Consider the following 21,233-nt stretch of genomic DNA (forward strand, 5'->3'; position numbering starts at 1 on the left):
TTGAAAGCTAGGGAGTGAATCTCATCAACCCAGAATGTGGCTGGAGCCTTGCTAATGTGCAAGAGAGGGTAGTGTGCACCAAGAAACTCCAGCAGGGTATCCTAAGAGCACAATATCATCTTCACCCGTGCAGCTGCAACATGAACAATTTGGAGAAGCAATTGTATAGGATCAGGCCCAGACCCTTAACTGTGAAGTCAGCCTTGAAGCCTCTCAGGTGGCACAACCCATACCCTTATCATTTTTGACAAAGTGATGTGTTCACTTTAACACTACGGGCATCAGCATAAGTTACACACAGCAAAAGTGCAATAAATGTTCTATGACGTACACATATAACACCGCTACTGACCTTTGCATAACTTCACAAACACACTCATTGAGACTTGCACACATCTTTACACACATTAAGAGCACAAAAACAGAATAGACATCATGAAATGCAAGTCATAATTTAAATTAGGAATGTCACCTTCATAACAACATACGATACTACAACGTGTATTTGTAAAGTGCACATTCAATCTTTGGGGTATCTCGGTGTTAAATAATAGACGTCTACTGTTACCCAACTCAATGGTACTCATGTTATCAAGTTTGGAAGGACTTAAGGACGAGTAGACCCACAAAGTCTGATTCTGTGACCATGAATGAGGCCAAGCACTAATTTCTGGAGCCACCAGACCCGACCAAGAGCTATAAAGTCACTACCGAGAATTTTCAGGTGCAGAGGAAACAAAGTTTAGCAACAAGGCAATCAACTTGCAGTTTATGCACCAAATCCTAAGTTACGCCAGCTTTTGCAATGTGCCATTTCTTATTGAATGCAGAAGAACTGGGGGTGAATGTTTGATTTGTTGAGCATTCCGTCCATCATTTCTTCTTTTTGTTTTCTTATTATATTAAACACCATCTGGTCTTTTCCCGGTAGTCCTGATGAGATGTGGAACAAATCTCTAAGCAGGTTCTAGAAGGGATACTGACTGCGATCATTCCTGAAGGATATGAAGAATTATGGTGGGCTTGAGCAGTGTTACAAACGGTGGTGGAGGGTGATGAGTTAGAAAGGCAGGCAAATAAAGCAACAGAGTCTCAAGGGTCCAGCGTTTCTAAGCATGATCCAGGTCTTGAATTCATTGCAGTCTCAAAAAATGAGGTGTGTTAATAAACCTGGAAGTGTGCCGAGGTGGTGCCATCCTTCCACAATCGCACTGTATCGACCACCACAGCGCGGCACAGTGGGCAGGTCCTCTCCTTATCAAACCAAAGGCACAGGCACTCTTCACAAAACACATGCTGGGGAGAAAAAACAGAAGGCAAGTTATGCACAGAAATCCACCCAAGATGGCTTGTTTGTTACCTACATGCCACACGGTGAAGAAATAATGTTTGCAGTAGAACAATACAATTTGGGAAACCGAGGTGGGGAAAAGGTTACTCTTGAAAATTAAGCAAGACTGTGAAACCCAGAAAGGCTCGTGGTGGACATTCTTTACAGCCACCCATGAACAGAAAAGACAGAATCGTTAACAAATTGTCTCAACAGAGAATCAGGGCTAAAAGACGACGGATGAATATACAATGTTCTCACTAGATGAATGGGAATGGAGAGGGCAGGGGGTGCCACTAAAAACATTCCCAAGACGAATCAGAGTGTAGAGTTTAGATTGCCAACTAACCAGAACACTCAACAATAAATGCTCGAGGGCCATATCTGGGATGTGTGTGCTGTGAAATATGTTCTGATCAGTACTTGTTGGTTGCTTTGTCCCCACACATTGACAAACTTGTTTCCACTAGGACAGACGATATCAAGAGGACGCCGGCATGTTTACTGTTAAGGAATAGGCACTTTTCCTTCCCAAAATAGGACTGCCACATGTACTGGTCTTCAAACTGTGTTCCTTTATGAACACCATTCCCTAAATTAACAAGCACCCACTTGCAGAGGATCTGGTGGTACCGATCTTGCAGTGTCTGCAGAAGCAGAGTCACACGAAAGAGGCCTGGGTGACCTACAATTACTAATGTAGTGATATGGAATACGCTTCAGACATGACTAACATTATATAGGGGCTATGTATTTGTAAAATATGGAGTTTTGGTCGCTTTCGGAAACAAAAATCTTTGAAACCTTGTAAATATTGTTACACAATGTCACTTATGATATTTTGGCTCATATTTCACTCGGGACACTTTACACAACTGTAAATACTTTTTTCTTAAGTGTATAAATTTTGAGTATTCATTTTCAATGTATTTCTGAATACAATCATAGAACAACAGAGTCAGCGTTTGTGTGTTTCTTTCTCTTTGACATCACCCATAACCCCTGGCTAAATGCGATTTTCGCTTTGCCTTTCTAATCATTATTAAGTATAATATTCCACAGGAACCGCTGTTTTTCTTAAAGTGGTCAGACATGACGACAGCAGTGTTACTGGAGTGATTTGTAATTATTTGTAATTGTTGCCTTTTAACTAAATGTCGAGCCAGTGAAGATGCAGGCACTACTAACCGGTTGCAGTATTTAGTGCATAGTTAAGAATGGTGAATAGCACTTGCACTAGAGGGGATGATAAAGCGTTAAAACAAACAAGAATTGGCAAAGCCAATAGGTAATGGTTTTTAGCTACACTGCACAGCATCCGTGATGCATCGCTGATGCTGTGCAGCGCAGTGAAAGTTAAAAAAGAATAAAAGCCTTGGAGGGTGCAGACCTCATAATTTTGTTGGCACACGCATCAAAGGATGTGAACACGTACAAAAAGACGCAGATGCTTTTTTTCCTCTTGTTTTTGATCTGAGCTGGATAGATCCCTAAAAATAAAATAAAATGTGCTGAGTGGTGGGGGGGAGGGGGTGGGGGGGATAACGGACCGGAATCAAAGGAAAGAGAAAGAACAGCAGCAGCGGCTCAGGGGAACATGGAAACAACAATGGACGAGGGTGGGGGATGGATCACAGGCAGCGTGAGGGTGGGTGGGGCAGTGGCGGCTGTAGACATTTGAAAGTGGTGAGGCGTACAATGATAATCATACAGCACGGTAGCGAGCGAGCGTAGCGAGCGTGCCGGAACCCCCTAAGGAGGTTTCGGGGGATTTCCTCGAGAAAGCAGGAAGGTTAATAAAGCAATTGTGAAAGTGCAATTATTACATTAATAAAGAGGTGTCATATAACATGGGTAGCTGCTTATTCAGCATAACCACAGAGCTTCATAATAGACTTTGAAACACAAAACACAATGCATTGCTGAGTACCTCACAGATGTATTTTAATAACAAACAAATAAACAGGACGCAAACTAGCAGCATTCAAACAGAGAATTCTGAATCCTTCCAGGCTGGGAGCCCGTCTGGCATCTCTCTTTCTTTCTCTGTATCTCTGTCCCTTTCCTGTCTCTCTCAACAACTGCTGTCTTTCTACCTTTTCCCTCTCTCTTTCTCTCTCTCCCTCTCCCTCCTTTTCTCTCTCTCTCTCTCTGTTTCTCTCTCTCTGTTCCTCTCTCTCGCTCTCTCACTCATGCAGAACACAGGGAGGGTGAGCACAGGTCAGAGAGCTCCCAGCTGCCCTGTTTGGCCTCAGCCCCTCTCCCTTCATGATGGCTATGGGGGCCTCTTCCTCCTCGGGTAGGGTGTATGTCCCAGGGAGTGTAACACACAACAACACCCCTCCACAGAGGCTATACCAATGGTGGAACCGCTTCATGGTGGTGCTGGAACTATAGATAAGCCTGTGTGTGCGGTGTGTGCCCTTACTGCACCAGGCGTGATTTCCATGCAGGGGGCCCTGTGCCATGAAAGTGGGAGGGAACTAGAATGGAAAGAGCCCTGGAATCATTCTATGTGTATCGTTTCTGACTCAAACCCTCCTTGGCACACATCCTTCAAAGACGTACTGTCTGACCTCCACTTCTCTCTTTCCGACGATGACATCCTGCTCTCAGCAGACCGCAGACCCCCCAGCCCTGCGGTGAAGCTCCACAAGGGGGTGTGAAGTTTCTCCTTCACACATGACGAAGCTGTACTTGTGTGCTCCGCCCCCGTCCCTGCATGTGCCCTTCCTCTCCAAGAGCACCCTAGCACTGCGGTCAGAGATGCCCACCTGTGCAGCATGTGATAGCATCTTTTCAAAAACATATTTTACGATAGCATCTTAGAACAAATTATTCATTGCATACCTTTGCAAAAAAATAAAATGAAATTCAGCTTAAAAATATATGTATTTGTAATTTGGCAATACATTTTCAAAACGGAAAATATATTTACTTTCACTTTGGATAACGATTCAATCAACTCGAGTAACCCAGTTTGCACAAATCCTGATTTCAATCAGAGCCCAATCACAGACACAACTACCTAAATGATTTTTTTTTTTTGTCAAATATGTTTTTATTGCAGGAAACAAATAGTGTCACATTATTGGCACCTGATAGATAATGAAAACCACGAGGGCGTTAATGGTACAAGCTCTATACACGGCCATTCAGCCCACAACCCGGGGGTCGGGCGGCGTGTGCCATTAGTTTACAGTTATCATTCCTCTGTTCTGGTAAGGCATAGCAGGTGAAAAGAATAAAACTCATCTGCTTTTCTAAACAACCCAAAGAAAATACCCCCCCTTCTCCAAACAGTCCTATCCCCCCAGAGGAGTAAATAGTCAGTCTCGACGGTACAACACTCTAATGCTTGAGGAAGCGAATAGCGCTCCCGTTCCTCTTTCCCCCTCCCTCCTCCCTCCTCGTCATCGGCAGAATATCGTACGGTCGATCAGTATGTGATAAGAGACTTAGGTCGTCTTTGTGGGCCTAACCCATCAATAGCCTGCTATCTGGATCTAGGCTGCTCCCCATCTGTACTATCAGAGTCAGTATGTGTGTTATGGTCGCGCAGGGCCTGCACCAACGTCTCCCATGCCTGCGCCGCCTCTAGAGCTCTCTCATCTCGCCGTCGCCTCGCCTGTTGGTATCTCAACGTGCTTTCACTCCCCGCCCACTTGAGAAGTTCATTACGCCATTTATCACCTGTAGGACCAACTCGCGCCTTCCAGTGTCTGGTGATTTCTCGTTTGGCTAGAAGCAACCCTAAATCGATAAATTTATTAGTAATCTTATTTTTGGGGGTATATGGAAACCAGTGTAGGATCCCTACAGCTGCATCCATCTGCAACGATCTACCAGTTACTTCGGACAGCGTGTCTCCCACAAACAACCAGAAGGGAGGCAGCATAGAACAGGACCATAGCATGTGAAAAAGGTCCGCTCCGTCCGTCCTGCATCTAGGGCAGGCCGCCGTCTCCAGGTCGAAATATTTCTGTAGTTTCTCCGGTGTCAAATAGGCGCAATGTAATATATAGAAGTGGACCAGTTGGAATCGGGCACTACGCGTGCCCTTCCAGGCCCGCCGTAACAGCTGGGTCCACGTGGCCTCCGGGATTTCCCTCCCTATGTCCGTTTCCCATCGGGTCTTAAGAACCGCCAGGGGGGTCAGTCTGTCATCTATCATCCTGGAATATAAGCATGTTACTGCTTTAACCATTCCCGCAGACATCATGACGTACTGGCACGCCGCCGACAGCTGTGGTTCCTCATGACCAGTTTTCCAATGGGCCTGGAGCGCTCTTGTGACCGCCGCATGGAGCAAAAAATCGCCTCTAGGGACGCCGTATTGGTCTAGAAGCTCCTGGAAGGGCAGCAACGTCCCGTTTTCGTAGAGGTCACCTAGGGTCTGTATACCCAGCTCCTCCCATTCTCCCAGTCGTGACCAGTCGCCACCATGGGGCAATGCAGTGAGCACTCCCAGCGGGATCTTCGGGGCACAAGGTCGCGGTCTTCCCAGTTTGTGATGCATTCTGTTCCAACACGAGCGTATGGTGCGTTCCTCCTGGGTGAGGTCCCTCAAATCGAGCCTCTGTTGCAGCGCAATATATGATAAGACATGTCTGGGTATGCCAGTGCCCCATGTCTCTTCCGGACCCCGAAACTCACGCGCCACCTCCTGGGTATAGGTCTGTAGCTGAGCAGCTAAATAGTACGTCTTAAAGTCGGGCGCCGCCAACCCCCCCTCCGCCTTAGGTCTCTGCAAGGTCCTGAGCGCCACTCTTCGGCGGCCCGAGCCCCACAGGAACACCACTATCATGGAATCCAGGCCCTGAAAGCTAGATCTAGGGATCCAGATCGGAAGTGTCCTGAAGTAATACAGTAGGCGGGGTAGTGCCACCATCGTCAGTAGCGCTATTCGTCCCGCCACTGATAGAGGCAGGGTGGACCAAAAGGCCATGCTACCCTTAAGCGCTCGGATGCCTCTAGAGATGTTACCCTCGAGTGTGTCAGCAGGGCGATGGTAAACATGCACCCCCAGGTACTTAAAGCACACCGGCTCCCATCGGATCTCTCTGTGAATGTCCGGTTCGGGACTATCGTTGTGTACCGGAAACAGGCAGGTCTTATCCCAATTTACCCGGAGCCCCGACATCGTACCAAAAGCCGTGAGCACTGAATCAGCTCCGGCCAGGGCCGCCCTAGCGTCTTCAAGGAAAAGCAGCAGGTCGTCAGCGTATAGGGAAATGTACTGGCGGCCCGACGGAGATTGTAACCCCCTGTAGTGGGCCCCGGTGCGGATCGATATAGCCAGCGGTTCCACTGCCAGGGCGAATAGCAATGGGGATAACGAGCAGCCTTGCCTCGTTCTACTGGGTAACGTTGAGAAATCAGCGGGCCCGATTTCACCCTAGCCACCGCCGAGGCATACAATACCGTGGTCCATCTCAGGAATCCCTCACCCAGGCCAAACTGCTCTAGGACCCTGTGGAGATAAGCCCATTCCAGGCTGTCGAAGGCTTTCTCTAGGTCTATCGAAAGGATCATGGGATCGGGAGCATAGGTGTGATCCCCCTCTAACAGTCGGAACAAGCGTCGGATGTTCATCGTAGTGTTACGCCTGGGGATGAAGCCCGCCTGGTCTGTATGTACTAGAGAGCTCATGTGTTCCAACAGTCGTGCGGCTAATATGCTGCTCAAGATCTTATAGTCGACCGTGAGCATTGAGAGCGGTCTATAAGACGCCGGCTCCACGCCCTCGCGGTCGGGTTTAAGGAGGGGGATCACCAGGGCCTCTCGCATCGAGCCCGGTAGGCGTCCCAGAGTCTTCGCTTCCCTATAAACCTGCAGGAGTTTGGGGGCCAGGAGTTCCATGTATACAGAATAAAACTCCACTGGGAGTCCATCAAGGCCCGGCGTTTTATTTTGCGCCATTTTTTTTATCTCTGTCCTCCGCAGTCCGCATGGCCACAATGGGCGTGGTGCGTCTCGTTGGGTTGGCAAGCCAAGCCAGTAGCGTACTCGATTTGTCGCCCTCAGCCAATGATCTAGTCAGGTAAGTTTTATAGTCATAACTTCGTAGTCGCTCAACCTCTACGGCCACCGCCTCCTTTGCCGCTAGGGTCTGTTGTTGGAGCTCCGGGCGGCCAGGGCGGGCGACTTCTAATTCGCGGAGGACACGATTAGCTCTAGCCAGGTCTTCTAGGAGTACGCGGCGCACTCCAACTTTCTGCGTTATACAATAGCCCCTAATCACCACCTTAAAGGCGTTCCATTCCGTGGCTCTCTCAGCAGTCGTGCCCTCGTTTGTCTCAAAGTATCCCGCGATCTTGTCCGCCAGGTCACTACGGAACACCTGGTCTTCCAATAGCTCCGGACGCAACTTCCAGGTTGGCACACAGGGGGTGTCCCGGAGCCACTGGAGATCAATCAATAACGGATTGTGGTCGGAGATAGTTCTCGTCAGGTACTCAGACCGCACAGCCGAAGAAGCCACCTCTCTCGACCCCAGCAGGCCATCCAGTCTCACATGCAACTCCTGCATGCCGGAGAAATGGGAGTAGTCCCGGGCATGTGGGTGTTGCGCCCGCCAGATATCCGTCAGTCCCCACTTAGTCTGCCAGTTTATCCTGCCCCTGGCCACCCGATGCGTCGGGGAGTCTGGAAGGGGAGGATGGGATCTGTCTAGGTGAACGTCGTGCACCGAATTAAAGTCGCCCCCCAATAGGATGGGTCCCGAAAGGTAGCGGGCCAATGAGCCCGACAACTCAGTCAGAAAGGCGAGCTGGTCCGTGTTAGGCGCATAAATGCAGCAAATGTTCACATCTCTTCCCCCTAGTTTCCCTGCGATTGCTACGTATCTCCCCTCTGGATTCACAGTGTGACTATTTACCTGTAGGGGTACCCCCGCTTTTATCCATATCAGCGCGCCTCTTGCATAAACTGAGTACGTGGTGTTGTACACCTGGCCTCGCCACCTACGCTGTAGCGCCAGCCCCTCTGATTTGGTGAGATGTGTCTCCTGCAGGAGCGCAATCTGTACACCTCTGCGCACTAGATAAGCGTGGACCTTATGTCGTCTGGACATGGTGTGCAGACCCCTCACATTCCAGGTGATGCATTTCAGAGTTGAGAGATCAGCCATTATCCCATGTCGTGTTTTCCTGTCTCTCTAAACACACTACAGGGATGGGCAAGCACCCAGCCAAATTCATACCGATGACGAGTTCCCCCTTCAACAACAATAAATCAACTTTCAAACATGAATCCCTCAGCCACCCCCCCAGAACAGGTTCCAAATAGTACCATCTAGTTCCCATCCAAACTGTACCCCCAAAAAATCCCCCTCTTACTAACCTGACGGTAGCCACCGCAGGTGTGCCTTAAGGGCAATGTGGGGGGCTGAGCGACAATGTGGGGTCTCCCCACTGCAAGCTACCTTGCGATCGAGCCCTAAACCATCAGGGTCTATGTAGGGAATCCCCGCAACCCTCCACATAGTCAGTGAATTAACAATTCCCCGGACGAGTCCCACCTCCCCCATTCATGCAGTTGCCCACCTCCCCAGCCCCCTCAACCAGAACTGGCTCACCCGAAAGTTTCATTGTTCGTCAAGCAGGTCTGCTGCTGTCTCTGGGGCGACCACCGGGAGCTTCACGCTATCAGATTCAGAACCCTCCATGTCCGAGTGGCCCCCACTTTCTCCAGGTTCCGATTGTGCAGGCTCGTGGTCTCCCCGAGGCCCAGATATGGAAGAGACCATCTCCAACGCGCCACGCCGCTCCGCCGCTGTCTCTACCGTAGAGGGACGAGTAGTTCTGCCCCTGCGATGTCTGAACCTCTTAGGTTTCCGCTGTAGAATGTCCTCCATTGTGGATTGGGAAGAGGTTCCAAAACCGTCCTTGCCAGCCCTGTATAATTCAAGCCAACTACACGCTTCGTCCGGGGTGTCAAAGAACTTGGTGGAATCGTCTATGATGATGCGGAGTCGTGCTGGAAAGAGTAGGGAGTATTGGATGCCCTCAGCACGTAGTTCTCGTTTGACCGCTAGGAAAGAGGACGGACGTCTCTGCGTCTCGTAAGTGTAATCCGGAAAATTTTTCACACGGCTGTTGTCTACCTGATAGGGTCCCCTCTGCCTAGCCGCCTGCAGCAGGAAGTCTCTATCGCGGAAATGGAGCAGCCGCGCCACCACTGGGCGGGGGGGTCGACCTTGCAACGGCGGTTTGGCCGGCACTCTGTGTGCCCGTTCCAATGTATAAAAGGGGGACAGCCCCTCCGGCGTCACCGTCGTCCGCAGCCAATATTCTAGAAACGCCACCATGTCCACCCCTTCAATTTTTTCCAGAAGGCCCACCATCCGAATGTTATTTCTCCTGTTGCGTCCTTCCGCATCTTCCGCACGTTTCTCCAGGGCTTCTATTCGGGACAGAGCGTCCTTCACCGTGACGTCCAATGTTTTCTGCGCCGGTTCTAGGTGCCGCACCGAACCCTCTACCTCCTTCACTCTGTCCGAGAGCTTACTGTGGTCAGCACTAAGCAGGCCCAAGCCCGTCGCAACTTGAGCTATGTCCTCTCGGAGGGCCGATCTAGTCTCAGTGATTGCCAGCAGGATTTTGTCAAGTTGCTCCTGAATCGGTGGGTTCCCTGGTCCTTCCAGGTGCAGGCGCTCTTCGTTATCAGGTGGCTCTGCGTCGGAGGCGGTCTGGGCGCCCCCTTTAGGTCCCCTCGGCTTACCCATGTTGTTCAAGGTCCACTGGAGGATCTCCGCAGGAACGGGGGGTAGTCAAGCCGGGGGTCGTCGTCGGCGTGGCGCGGCCGCTAGAGACCGCAGTTTGCTTCCCCGTGGCTATCAGCTGGCCTCCAGGCGAGCGGGCCCCCAGGCGGCGGTCAAGGCGAGTGTCCGCCGGTTGGTTCGTCCAGGGCAGAAGGGCAGAGCGCAACGGGGGGTCCAAGCTCTCCCCACAACTTCAGCTTGCAGAGCGGATGCGCGCCCTCAGCTTCAATGTCAAGGGGGGCAGGGGAGGTTCTGCAAGGGCGCGGAGAAAGCCCGGGGAGCTGCGTGTCCCCCGGATGTTCCCGGTCTCCAGCCCGTATTCCGGCTACTCGGGCGAACGGCACAGCACCACGCAGTGTGGTCTTGTCAGGTGTGGTGACAAGGGCACTCCGCAAAGCGCAACAGCGACCTCACAGCGGTTCACATTCCATTAAATCGGGGCCATAGTTAAATCGGAGGGCTGCCTCAGCCTCCTCTGTATAGCACGGAGCGAGCCGCCCTTTCTCCTCCTCTCGAAGCCCCTCCGCAGCGCCTTATAGCAGAGGATCGGGGGCCTCCCCCCCCGGCCTATCGCCAGGCGTCTCTAGGCCTCTCAGCTGTCGCTCCTCAATGCAGCGCCATGCCGCCTCGCATAGTGCCCTTTCTGCAGGGAGTGGAGAGGGTGATCCCCAGCTTCCCTCCTCTTCTCCAGAGCGGTCCGCTCACAAATTCGAGTCGGGTGCCAGAACCCGTGCCGCAGGCCGCCACCGCCGCTCCCCGTGTGGCTGAGGGTAGGCCGATCCGCCCTCCCCCCCACGCAGCTCCTCCGTAGCGTCCCGCGGCAGCGGCCCAGGGCTCACCTCGTTGGCCGCCGGGCGTCTGCAGTCGCCCCAGGGGACGTCAGGGGTCAGGCCGTGGAGTGTCCCCTCAGTGGGGAAGGATCGCCTGTCTCGCCGGGGCGTCGGGACGTCCGACACCTCTGGGTCCCCGGCTGCCTCCGATGCAGTCAGAGTGAAGCGGGCGCCATCTTGGTCCCCGCCGCTCGGCCCTCTCGTTCCGTCCCACCTCCGTCTCAGAAGCCGCCACAGACCTGCAACCGGGTCGGAAAGGCGCTCGGGACACAGGGGAGTTCTGTGCGGGGTTCGGGACTCCCAGGGGGCCCTCAGTAGCAGGATTAATGAGGGCACTTGTCATTTCTAAACAGATACGAATCTATAATAAAAACCAGCATTTTGAGTTAAAAAAATAATTAAGGTTGAATTTTCTGCCAGAAGACATGGTAGTTCATCTTTGTTATGTGATTTCAGTGCATCATCGGTTTCAAAAGACTGGCTGTTTTCTACGTCCCTCACATAGACAATGGGGAGACTTACACGGAAAGCTGTAAAATATGAAGGAAGTGGTGTAGACACAGCACATTATGTAAATATTGGATATGTTCCTGCATTCTTCCCATTGACAGATGCAATCAATCGTTCATTAGGCTTATGCTGCGTAGAAGTGAGGCAGTTACAGATGCAGGTTGTGCCAGTTTTAGAAAATCCTTTTACTCGGGCACTACTCAGAAAATAACATTAATTGTATACTAGTAGGGGTATTTTAGCGCACACACCTAGCTGGAGAGCAAAGGGGTGTTTACCATGGGCCTTTGGCCAGAGAAGCAGTTTATGGTTGTTAGCGAAGAGGGAGTCAGCAAGGATTTTAGGCAAAGTACGTGAATTGCAATGTATTAATGTTAGCGAAATGGGTGTGGGTAACGTTTCAAGAAATGCATGCTCATGAACGAGTGTGTGTGCATATTTACAAGGGTGCTCGAAGAGCGCACACCTCACTATAAAGCAACAAACTGCTGGCCAGAAGCCCTGAAATCCTGTTTTATAATTGCAGCAAATGTACATGATCGTGCACTATTTGTGTGGACATAAGTAAGGTAATTCATGGAGCACACTCCTAATTACGATGCAACAAGATGGCGATGCCAAATTTCGACGGGTGCTCCGAGGTGCAATGTAAGGCAGTTTGCACGGGGGCATGAGTAATTATTTCACTCGTGTAGTTTGATTTACCTCTCTCACTTTACATCTGTGCTTAGCAGGGGTGAGATTCTTGGAACACTTGGGATGGGCCGGTAAATTGAAAGCAGTTTATTTATTTGGACAAACACAGGATCCCCACGTAGCATTTTCAAAGATGATAAAAGGTCAGCAGAGTTTTGAGCATGAACATATTCAAAACATATTAAAACCAGATTAATATGTACAATTTCTTTATTAATCAAAAACACACTACAAGACATGAAAAGATGCCACTGCGAGCTGGGTGGTAGACAATATGAACTTACTGCTCAAAAACACAGAAAGTATTAGCAGCTACTCAGTGGTGGTTGTAAAAATGGATATGCTATCTGACCTCTTGCACACTATTCATATCAATTATTATAACCTCTGAAAAGCTGCATGTGTAATGTATGAATGTTGTTAGCGCTTGCGCTTCATAGCCCAATCTGTATAGATTTATAAAAACAAGGCTAAGGACTTCGTGACTAGGCCACTGCAGCTTGAACCAGCCATTGCCACCAGCACCGTCTGTCAATTAGTGCACAAAACACTACGGCCTGACCAGAAAGTAACTCTCACACACTTAGCTCCCGCCCAGAACAGCTCGCACTGAAAACAAAGCCCACAACGAAGAATACACCACACTTTAAACATCTATCTCAATGACTACAGTTCATCAAACCGAGCACATCTAGTCATCTAATATCTAATGAGTTCCTCTTCGGATTTGGGACAGCCTATCAATCATGTCATTAGGGAGCCTGTGCCCTGGAAGAGGCAGGCCTCCGCAAAGGAATAACTGCATTCATCTTATCTGTATATGCACCCAGCCAGCCACGGCAGGGTCACCATGATAAAAAAAAACAATAATCTGCACTGCAGCTCGACAAATTACTTTGCAAAGACAGGCGTTTCTTTACTTTTTGGGTCGGCGTGTTCTCCGGAATGCGCGGTGACTGTTTATGGCTCGGGCGTTACTACAAAGTGATATTCATTAGAATAACCTTCACTTACAGTGAAGGTTATTCTAATGAATAGCAGTGCTCGGCAGCAGTACACAAGACAGGCGATGCTCACATCTGTCACTTTGCCCACCGCTGCAGCTTTCAACAAGCATTGAAAATGCAATAGGTCTCGCAGCATTAGAGTTAGTGCTTTTAGAATTGTTTATGGGTTTTTTTTGTAAATCTTTAGCATTTTTGTTTCCTGTAGCCAATGCTAAAGAATTTCAAAAAAAAAAAAGCCATAAACATTTTTAAAAGCTCTGAAATGCAGTCTGAAATGCTGGATATATATTCAGTACAGATACACTATATTGTTAATGAAGACATAGGATATAATATGTTGTACTGTATACACACAATTAGATGGGAACGTGCTGTGTGTGTCAGCGATTGAATGTGGAGGTGATGGTGGATGTGGTGGTGGATGTGGTGGTGAATTCGGTGGATGTGGTGGTGGTGGATGTGGTGGTGGATGTGGTGGTGGATGTGGTGGTGGATGTGGTGGTGGATGTGGATGCGGTGGATGTGGTGGGATGTGGTGGTGGATGTGGTGGATGTGTTGGTGGTGGATGTGGTGGTGGATGTGGTGGTGGATGTGGTGGTGGATGCGGAGGTGGAGGATGTGGTGGATGTGGTGGTGGTGGATGCGGTGGATGTGGTGGTGGATGTGGTGGATATGGTGGTGGATGTGGTGGTGGTGGGTGTGGTTGATGTGGTGGTGGATGCGGTGGATGTGGTGGTGGTGGATGTGGTGGTGGATGCAGTGGTGGATGCGGTGGTGAATGTGGCGGTGGATGTCATGGTGGATGTGGAGGTGGTGGTGGATGTGGTGGTGGATGTGGTGGTGGATGTGGTGGTGATGGTGGATGTGGTGGTGGATGCGGTGGATGTGTTGATGTGGGCGTGTGAGGGTGAGGGGGTGTGCATTCTGAGTGGGGGGGTGGCGGTGTGAGGGGGTGAGGGCGTGTGAGGGGGTGGGTGAGAGGGTGGGTGAGAGGGTGGGTGAGAGGGTGAGTGAGGGTGAGGGGGTGAGTGAGGGGGTGAGGGGGTGAGGGGGGTGAGTGAGGGGGTGAGGGGGTGAGTGAGGGGGTGAGTGAAGGTGAGGGGGTGAGTGAGGGGTGAGAGTGAGTGAGGTGAGTGAGGGGGTGAGAGTGAGTGAGGGTGAGAGGGTTGTGAGAGTGAGTGAGGGTGAGAGGGTTGTGAGGGTGCCTGTAGATGGCAGACTCGTTCCCTACATTCTCTGGGTATGCAATAGGTCTGATAAAAACACATTTCCTGGGCTGCTGTTTCCTCCCAGTCCACCACTGCAACAGAGGTGCAACAGAAAAGAATACAGTGACATAGCCGAGTACCCAGTACCCTGGAAAAGAGTCAGTCACTGCTAACTGACCTCTTTATATAGCAGGGATAACGAGTTCTCGTGGGTGCTTTTCCACACGAACACACCATCGTCACAAGATGTGTTGTTACTTCGAATTGGCTAGCGTTACATTCGCATCTGCTGCTCAGAGCCTGCTTGTTCAATAATGAATTCACAGTTCGGAACGTGTTAACATTAGGACATTTTGTCTGCTTGGAGAAATGCATTTTGTCAGATGCAAATGGGAGCGCCTCAAACCCCGAAGCACATTTTTAATTGTTTTACTCCTGCTAAAAATGACTGCATACCTGCAAGCATCTGTCAGATCGTTTATGAACTGAACAAAATGTCTGCACCCCCGCGTGCTCCTCCAAGGGTGTGCTCGGTCTATTGTTTATAGGCCCCTTCGAGCTATTCTGCAGCAGAACATAGCCTCGAATAGACTGTGGCACTGCAGCGACAAGGATGCATGTTTCACCCCAGCTGTAGAGCAATTCAGAGTAGGCTGAACCATGATACTAATTGATTGTGAAAGAACAAATAACAGTTTTGTCACTTTAAAGCACTGCTCGACTCATTTGAAAGAATATGCATTAACACCTCTTGATCTGTGTCAAAGTGAAAAAGAATGTTGAATATTAAAGGGATGAAGGCTTATTGCTGCATATATCAGCTTTGATCTTAATTGGCTCCTGCTATCGCTAGTTACACTTGGGTTGTTTGCCAGCTTTCCTATGAGAGCAGGCGCCCCTCCCCCACGCCAGAGCAGGCTGCCAGGGTGCTTGCAAGTGGCCAGGATGACTTCTAACGATGCAGATGCTAAGTAGATGATTGGCGGCACATCGAGGTCTGACGGCTCAAGGGACGGGAAATGTACCGCTCGTCAGGCTTTCAGCAGGAAATTAATTAAAAAATAAAAAACTAGGGGGAGGGGGCGGGAGGCGGAGAGTTGAGGCAGGAAGAATTAAGTGAGAGAAATGTGTGGAGAACAGATGAGCACGAAGAGAAGTGGGGGCGAGAGGGTAGAAAGAAAAGAGAAAGATGTGAGAGTAGGCGGGAGAAACGAGGAGCTAAGGAAACAGAGGTAAAGGGAGGCAAACGTGTGGGGAGACGAGGAAAGCAGACGTGGCAAATGTTGGAGAAAAGAAAGGAACAGGAGATGGGCATAGAAGGAGGTTCAGAGAGGGAATAGAAAGGAAGGGATAGAAGTAAGGGGCAAAGAGTGACAAGTGAGCAAGAAGAACAAGACGGAGGGAAGAGAGGGGAGGGGGGAGGAGAAATGCGACACGGCGGGAAGGGGCAGGCAGGATGACTCAGGGGAGGGGGCGGAGCAGGGCAGAGCGGCATGTGGGTGTGAAGAACCGGGCCTTTGAAGTGAAGCTAAGCTTCACTTCAAAGGTGTCGGAGGAATGCGGGCGGCTGTGCACGCGCTTTTAAGCTCAATGCACATGCGCATTGAGCTTAAAAGTCACGGGCACTGCAAGGAATCGCCACGATTCCTTGCAAGTTAGATAAAGTGTAGATGAGCCCCTATAGTCTCGCTTGCTCGATGCGCATGCGCATCGACAGGCGAGACCTAAAAATTCCATGCGAGTCAAAGTCAAATGTATAATGTTCAACAACTGGGAAAATTCAACCTAAGCATTTTACAGCGACTGTAACAATCCTCGCTTGGTCTAGAGAATGATCAAATGTTCCAGAAACATTGTCAATCCATCATACGGCGGGCACGAACAAGACCGACCTATAAATAAGCATTGTATTCTATTCAGCTGAATTTATTGTAAAATAAGACGTCTGAATACTGTGCGGTATATACGAACTGGTTTAAAGTAATTGCTCCTTACTGGTCGGATACTACAGTATGGCCCCATACTACTAGCATAATTTTCAAATGTAAATGAGACTAGTACGGTACTAGTCTCATTTACATTTGAAAATTATGAAGAGCAAAGGACTGAGACCACGTGTTGCATTGACCCAACAATAAATGGCAGATACAGCGCAGTTAATTTCCTTCTCTTGTACAGCACAACTGGCACATATCATCTACCCCACACTTTTTTTTTTTAACTAATCAATGCTTAGATTGTAAACAAAAAAAGTGGTGGGCCTAAACCTATTGCTGGGGTTCTGATAGGCTCAGCGAACGTATGTCAACGGGGGGATTGATTGAACATTATTATATATATATAATATGCACACACCTTGCGTCGCTCGCCACTGTAGTGTAGTCAGTCAGTGTCACACACAGTCACTCACTGTCTGTCACAGTCTCGATGAGCTCGAACGATCTCACTCGAGTGACCGTCCACTGCACGTGCTCTCCTGCAGAGAGGAAGAGGAAGGGTGACTGTCCGTGGGCCGGCCCAATTTGCCCTGCAACTGCAGAATGTCCGATCACTGAATGGCTTAACACTAAGCCATTACAGTGATTGGGCATTCCCCCACGTTGGATGCTCCCACCCCCGCGGTGCAAGACTAGACTGGCAACCGCACACCACTACATGCTGCTGCAGCAGCCAATCCTGAAGCTGCTCTCTTCAGAGAAGAGCTGCTCTCTGAAGAGAGCAGCATCAGGATTGGAGTGAGCAGGAAAAAAACGTCGTCCATTTTCGAACCACTGGGGTCTGTAGCAGCGGACAAACCCCGTACTCAGCCATGCTTGCTTTTGAAAGGCCACAGGATACTGTCTGCAGAAAAGGCAGCCGGTCAAACCCCACATGCGCAGTGCGCACTCACTGTGCCAGGCCAGCCCCGCAGCCCATAGTAACGTACATGAGTCAGTGTGCAGGCCAGGCTCAGGCTGGTTGTCACGTGATGAGATGACGTGGCGCCACAGCGCGATCGAGCACAGCTTAAATTAATAATACAGGTCAGGAAGGTGAGACTGAGAACTACTTGTATTTTAATAAATTAATTGCCCAATAATTATTAGTGGGGCAACGCCCCACCGCCCAAATGGTAAAACCGCCACTGGGGTGGGGGGGGTCTACGAATACACAGGCAACATGAGGGAGGGAGGGCGGGAAGAATCGGGAAGCAACATGGAAGGCACAAGCAGGACAGGCAAGCAGCAGAAGGCTGAGGGAAGGCTGGGAAGAAGAACAAGGGTGAGCACAACGGGGGGGGGGGGTGGCAGCAGGTGAAAGACAGCAACAAAGAGAGAGAGAAGCACAGGAGGGAGACAGCTCGAAAACACATAAGAAGAAAGTATTTCTTGAAAAACAAGAATTGGAAGCGGAGTTGCCAGCCAATCAAAGCAATGCTAACGAGGCAATTCTCCATGGGAGGGACAAACATAAGATTGACAAACTGTGTCACATATAAGAAGCAGTCAAATGAGAGTAACAAGGAAAGCAAACCAATAAGCAATGGGCAGGCTCCAAGCTTCTCTAGGTTGTTGGTAAGCCACAATTTGCCTCGCAATAGACAGTGCATACTAAAAAGGAAAGTCATAATGGTACAATACACAGTGAACCAGTGTGAATTTGATCAGTAGGTGGACTTCAAAAACTAATGGAAGCAGAGGATGTAAAAAAATACACAGCTTTTCGTTTGCAGTGATTATGCATATTAGCAAGCACACTTGACAAGGTACTTTAACATACATTTCCCCTATAATCATGTTTCTATGAAATAAATGGGTGTGTGCGTTTTATACTTTATAAGCAGATTAGTTATTTTTAACAATTTGCTTTTAAATGGTTGACTTATTCCCAGTGTTTAATTTGAGCCGGTGGTTTCCGGTGCTTGACATCAGCACTTAATTCTCAACATCGGCACTTGTGACAGTCTGCTACAAGGTGGCAGTGTCTGACTAATTTAAAGATGACAATAAAAGTTAATTATTAATTCAATTTACAATTAGAAATTACTATTACCTGCGGCCCAAACCATTCTTATATCTCTGGGGACCTGAAATAGTGAGAATAGTCACACTGGTAGGAGTTATGCTGTTACTATCATTGGCGGTACAAAAGGAGGTGGTGATGGATGGAGCATCTGAACCAATCAAACACTCACACCCAGTCAACAGAACTGGGTTTGATCCATCACCGTTCTTTAGCCCACTCTGCCACCCCAGTTCCGACATGGCCATATGCAAATCAGTCTGACCCTGTGCCTCATGGGAACAGTCCAGCCCGAACTGCCAAGCCATGCCTTCCCTGGACCGGAAACAAGCTTCCTAGGACCGGTTTCTGGCATTTCAGCCGTCTTCAGCCAGGCTTATTTGAATCCAGTGGCAAAGTGAGCAAGGGACTCACGTCTGAGCATACCCTGCCAACTTATGGCGAGCAAAGCGGTACAGAAGGGGGTGGTGATGTGCAACATTCCGTCCATCATCTTGTGTGTTTTGCTGTTCACCCTACGTGGGAAGGGTAGGCCCAGACGTGGGTCCCTTGATCACTAAGCCACTGGAGTTAAGCTATTCTGGCTGAAGACGGCTGATAGCCAGAAACCGGTCATAGGATGCTTGATTCCGGTCCAGGAAAGACATGGCTTGGCAGTTCGGTCGGGACTGTTCCCATGAGGCACAGGGTCAAGACTGATTTGAATATGGCCATGTCTGAACTGGGATGGCTTGGTGAGAAAAATAACAATGGATTAAACCCAGATCTGTGACTGGGGGTGAATGTTTAGCCATTGTGCAACATTCCGTCCATCATCTTGTGTGTTTTGGTGTTCACCCTATGTGGGAATGGTAGGCCCAGACGTGGGTCCCTTGCTCACTAAGCCACTGGAGTTAAGCTATCCTGGCTGAAGACGTCTGATGGCCAGAAACCGGTCCTAGGATGCTTGATTCCGGTCCAGGAAAGACATGGCTTGGCAGTTCTGTCTGGACTATTCCCATGAGGCACATGGTCAAGACTGATTTGCATATGGCCATGTCTGAACTGGGGTGGCTTTTTGAGCACAATAACGATGGATTAAACGCAGATCTGTGACTGGGGGTGAATGTTTAGCCATTGTGCAACATTACGTCCATCATCTTGTGTGTTTTGCTGTTCACCCTATGTGGGAAGGGTAGGCCCAGACGTGGGTCCCTTGCTCACTAAGCCACTGGAGTTAAGCTATCCTGGCTGAAGACGGCTGATAGCCAGAACCGGCCCTAGGATGCTTGATTCCGGTCCAGGAAAGACATGGCTTGGCAGTTCGATCTGGACTGTTCCCATGAGGCACAGGGTCAAGACTGATTTGCATATGGCCATGTCTGAACTGGGGTGGCTTGGTGAACACAATAACGATGGATTAAACCCAGATCTGTGACTGGGGGTGAATGTTTAGCCATTGTGCAACATTCCGTCCATCATCTTGTGTGTTTTGCTGTTACTATCATTGGCAGCACAGCAAGGGCAATGAGTGGTGCAAGCTACAGTGGCCTCCTGAAGAGAGCCCTGGCACATCTTTTTATTTATCTTTAAAAATGAACAATAGTTACTTACCTGTAATCTGTGGTTCTCCAGTATTGGTGTCTTTCATAGATTCACATGCCTGAATCATTCCCCGTCGTCGGAGTAGGAGTCCCACGGTACATAAAAAATCAGTAATATGCCATTTGTACATAGCAAATAACAGTTATACTAAACCAGGAAGTAAAGTAGCCCCAGCTACCAAGGAAAAAACTTCCACATTAGTGACTATCTAAGTCATTATGTTAGACCAAACTGCAGCCAATCAGGCCACAGCTCCCACCAGAATACTCTCCCCAGAGACCCAGGCTGTCAGATTTTTGTAGCACCGGAGTGTACCAAGTGTATATAGATATATCTGAACAACCTGAGTGAGACTCTGAGGGGAGGTGGGTGGGTGCATGTGAATCTATGAAAGACACCAATACTGGAGAACCACAGATTACAGGTAAGTAACTATTGTTCTTCTCCAGTATTAGGGGTGTCTTTCATAGATTCACATGCCTGAATCCGAGTAGTTAGCAGTAATATCATATGTCGCTCTTAGATGCCAAGGAACAGTTTTTATGCATGAAAATAAAGTAATGCAATAACATATGAAAGCGACAAAAGAGCAATAGGAGGTGGGAGAGATCATCAGAGGCTCACCTTATTGAAAAAAATTGCGCAGGACTGCTCTACCCACCGAGGCATCGGTATCACTTGAAGAATCCAGACAGTAATGCCTCGTGAATGTGTGCCTGCTGGACCAGGTTGCAGCTCTGCAAATCTGTAGGAGAGGCACTCCAGCAAACAAAGCAGTTGAAGAGGAGACTGCTCTCGTAGAATGTGCTCTAGGTAAGGTCTGTAAGGGTTTACCTGCTTGCTGATGGCAGAGCCCTATCGTGGATGAGACCCACCTGGCGATAGTCTGTTTTGTCACTGCACAGCCTTGTCTCGGTCTGCCATGCGCTACAAATAGCTGATCCGTCTTTCTGATGGCAGCTGTCCTTGAAAGATAAAACTTAAGGCATCTCTTAATGTCTAATGTGTGTAAAGTCCGCTCAGCTGGTGACTGCGGATTGGGAAAGAATGTCTTAAGTATCACTGGCTCGTTTAAATGAAAATCCGATGGCACCTTGGGCATGTACTTCGGGTTGGTGCGTAGTATCACAGAGTCGTTTGTGAATTGCAAGAAAGGCGGCTTAGACGTGAACGCCTGCATGTCACTCACCCTTCTGGCTGATGTTAATGCCAGTAGTAATGCAACCTTCCAAGTGATAAACTTGAGATCAACTTTATGGATTGGCTCAAAGGGATGGCGCATGAGCTGAGCTAGTACTATA

General features: G+C 49.3%; 1 protein-coding gene across 2 annotated transcripts in view; it reads right to left on the reverse strand.

Moving 5' to 3' along the window:
- Positions 1-436: 436 nt before the first annotated feature.
- The window catches only part of RNFT2 (ring finger protein, transmembrane 2), a 299,051-nt gene continuing 278,254 nt past the window's right edge, over positions 437-21,233 (reverse strand). For both annotated transcript variants that reach the window (XM_078667129.1, XM_078667130.1), the window contains exon 11: positions 437-1,296. In XM_078667129.1, coding sequence (XP_078523255.1) covers positions 1,162-1,296 — 135 coding nt within the window. In that variant the 3' untranslated portion in view covers positions 437-1,161. The remainder of the gene's footprint in view (positions 1,297-21,233) is intronic.

The sequence above is a fragment of the Lissotriton helveticus genome, chromosome 11, assembly GCF_964261635.1.
Source record: "Lissotriton helveticus chromosome 11, aLisHel1.1, whole genome shotgun sequence".
Lineage (NCBI taxonomy): Eukaryota > Metazoa > Chordata > Amphibia > Caudata > Salamandridae > Lissotriton > Lissotriton helveticus.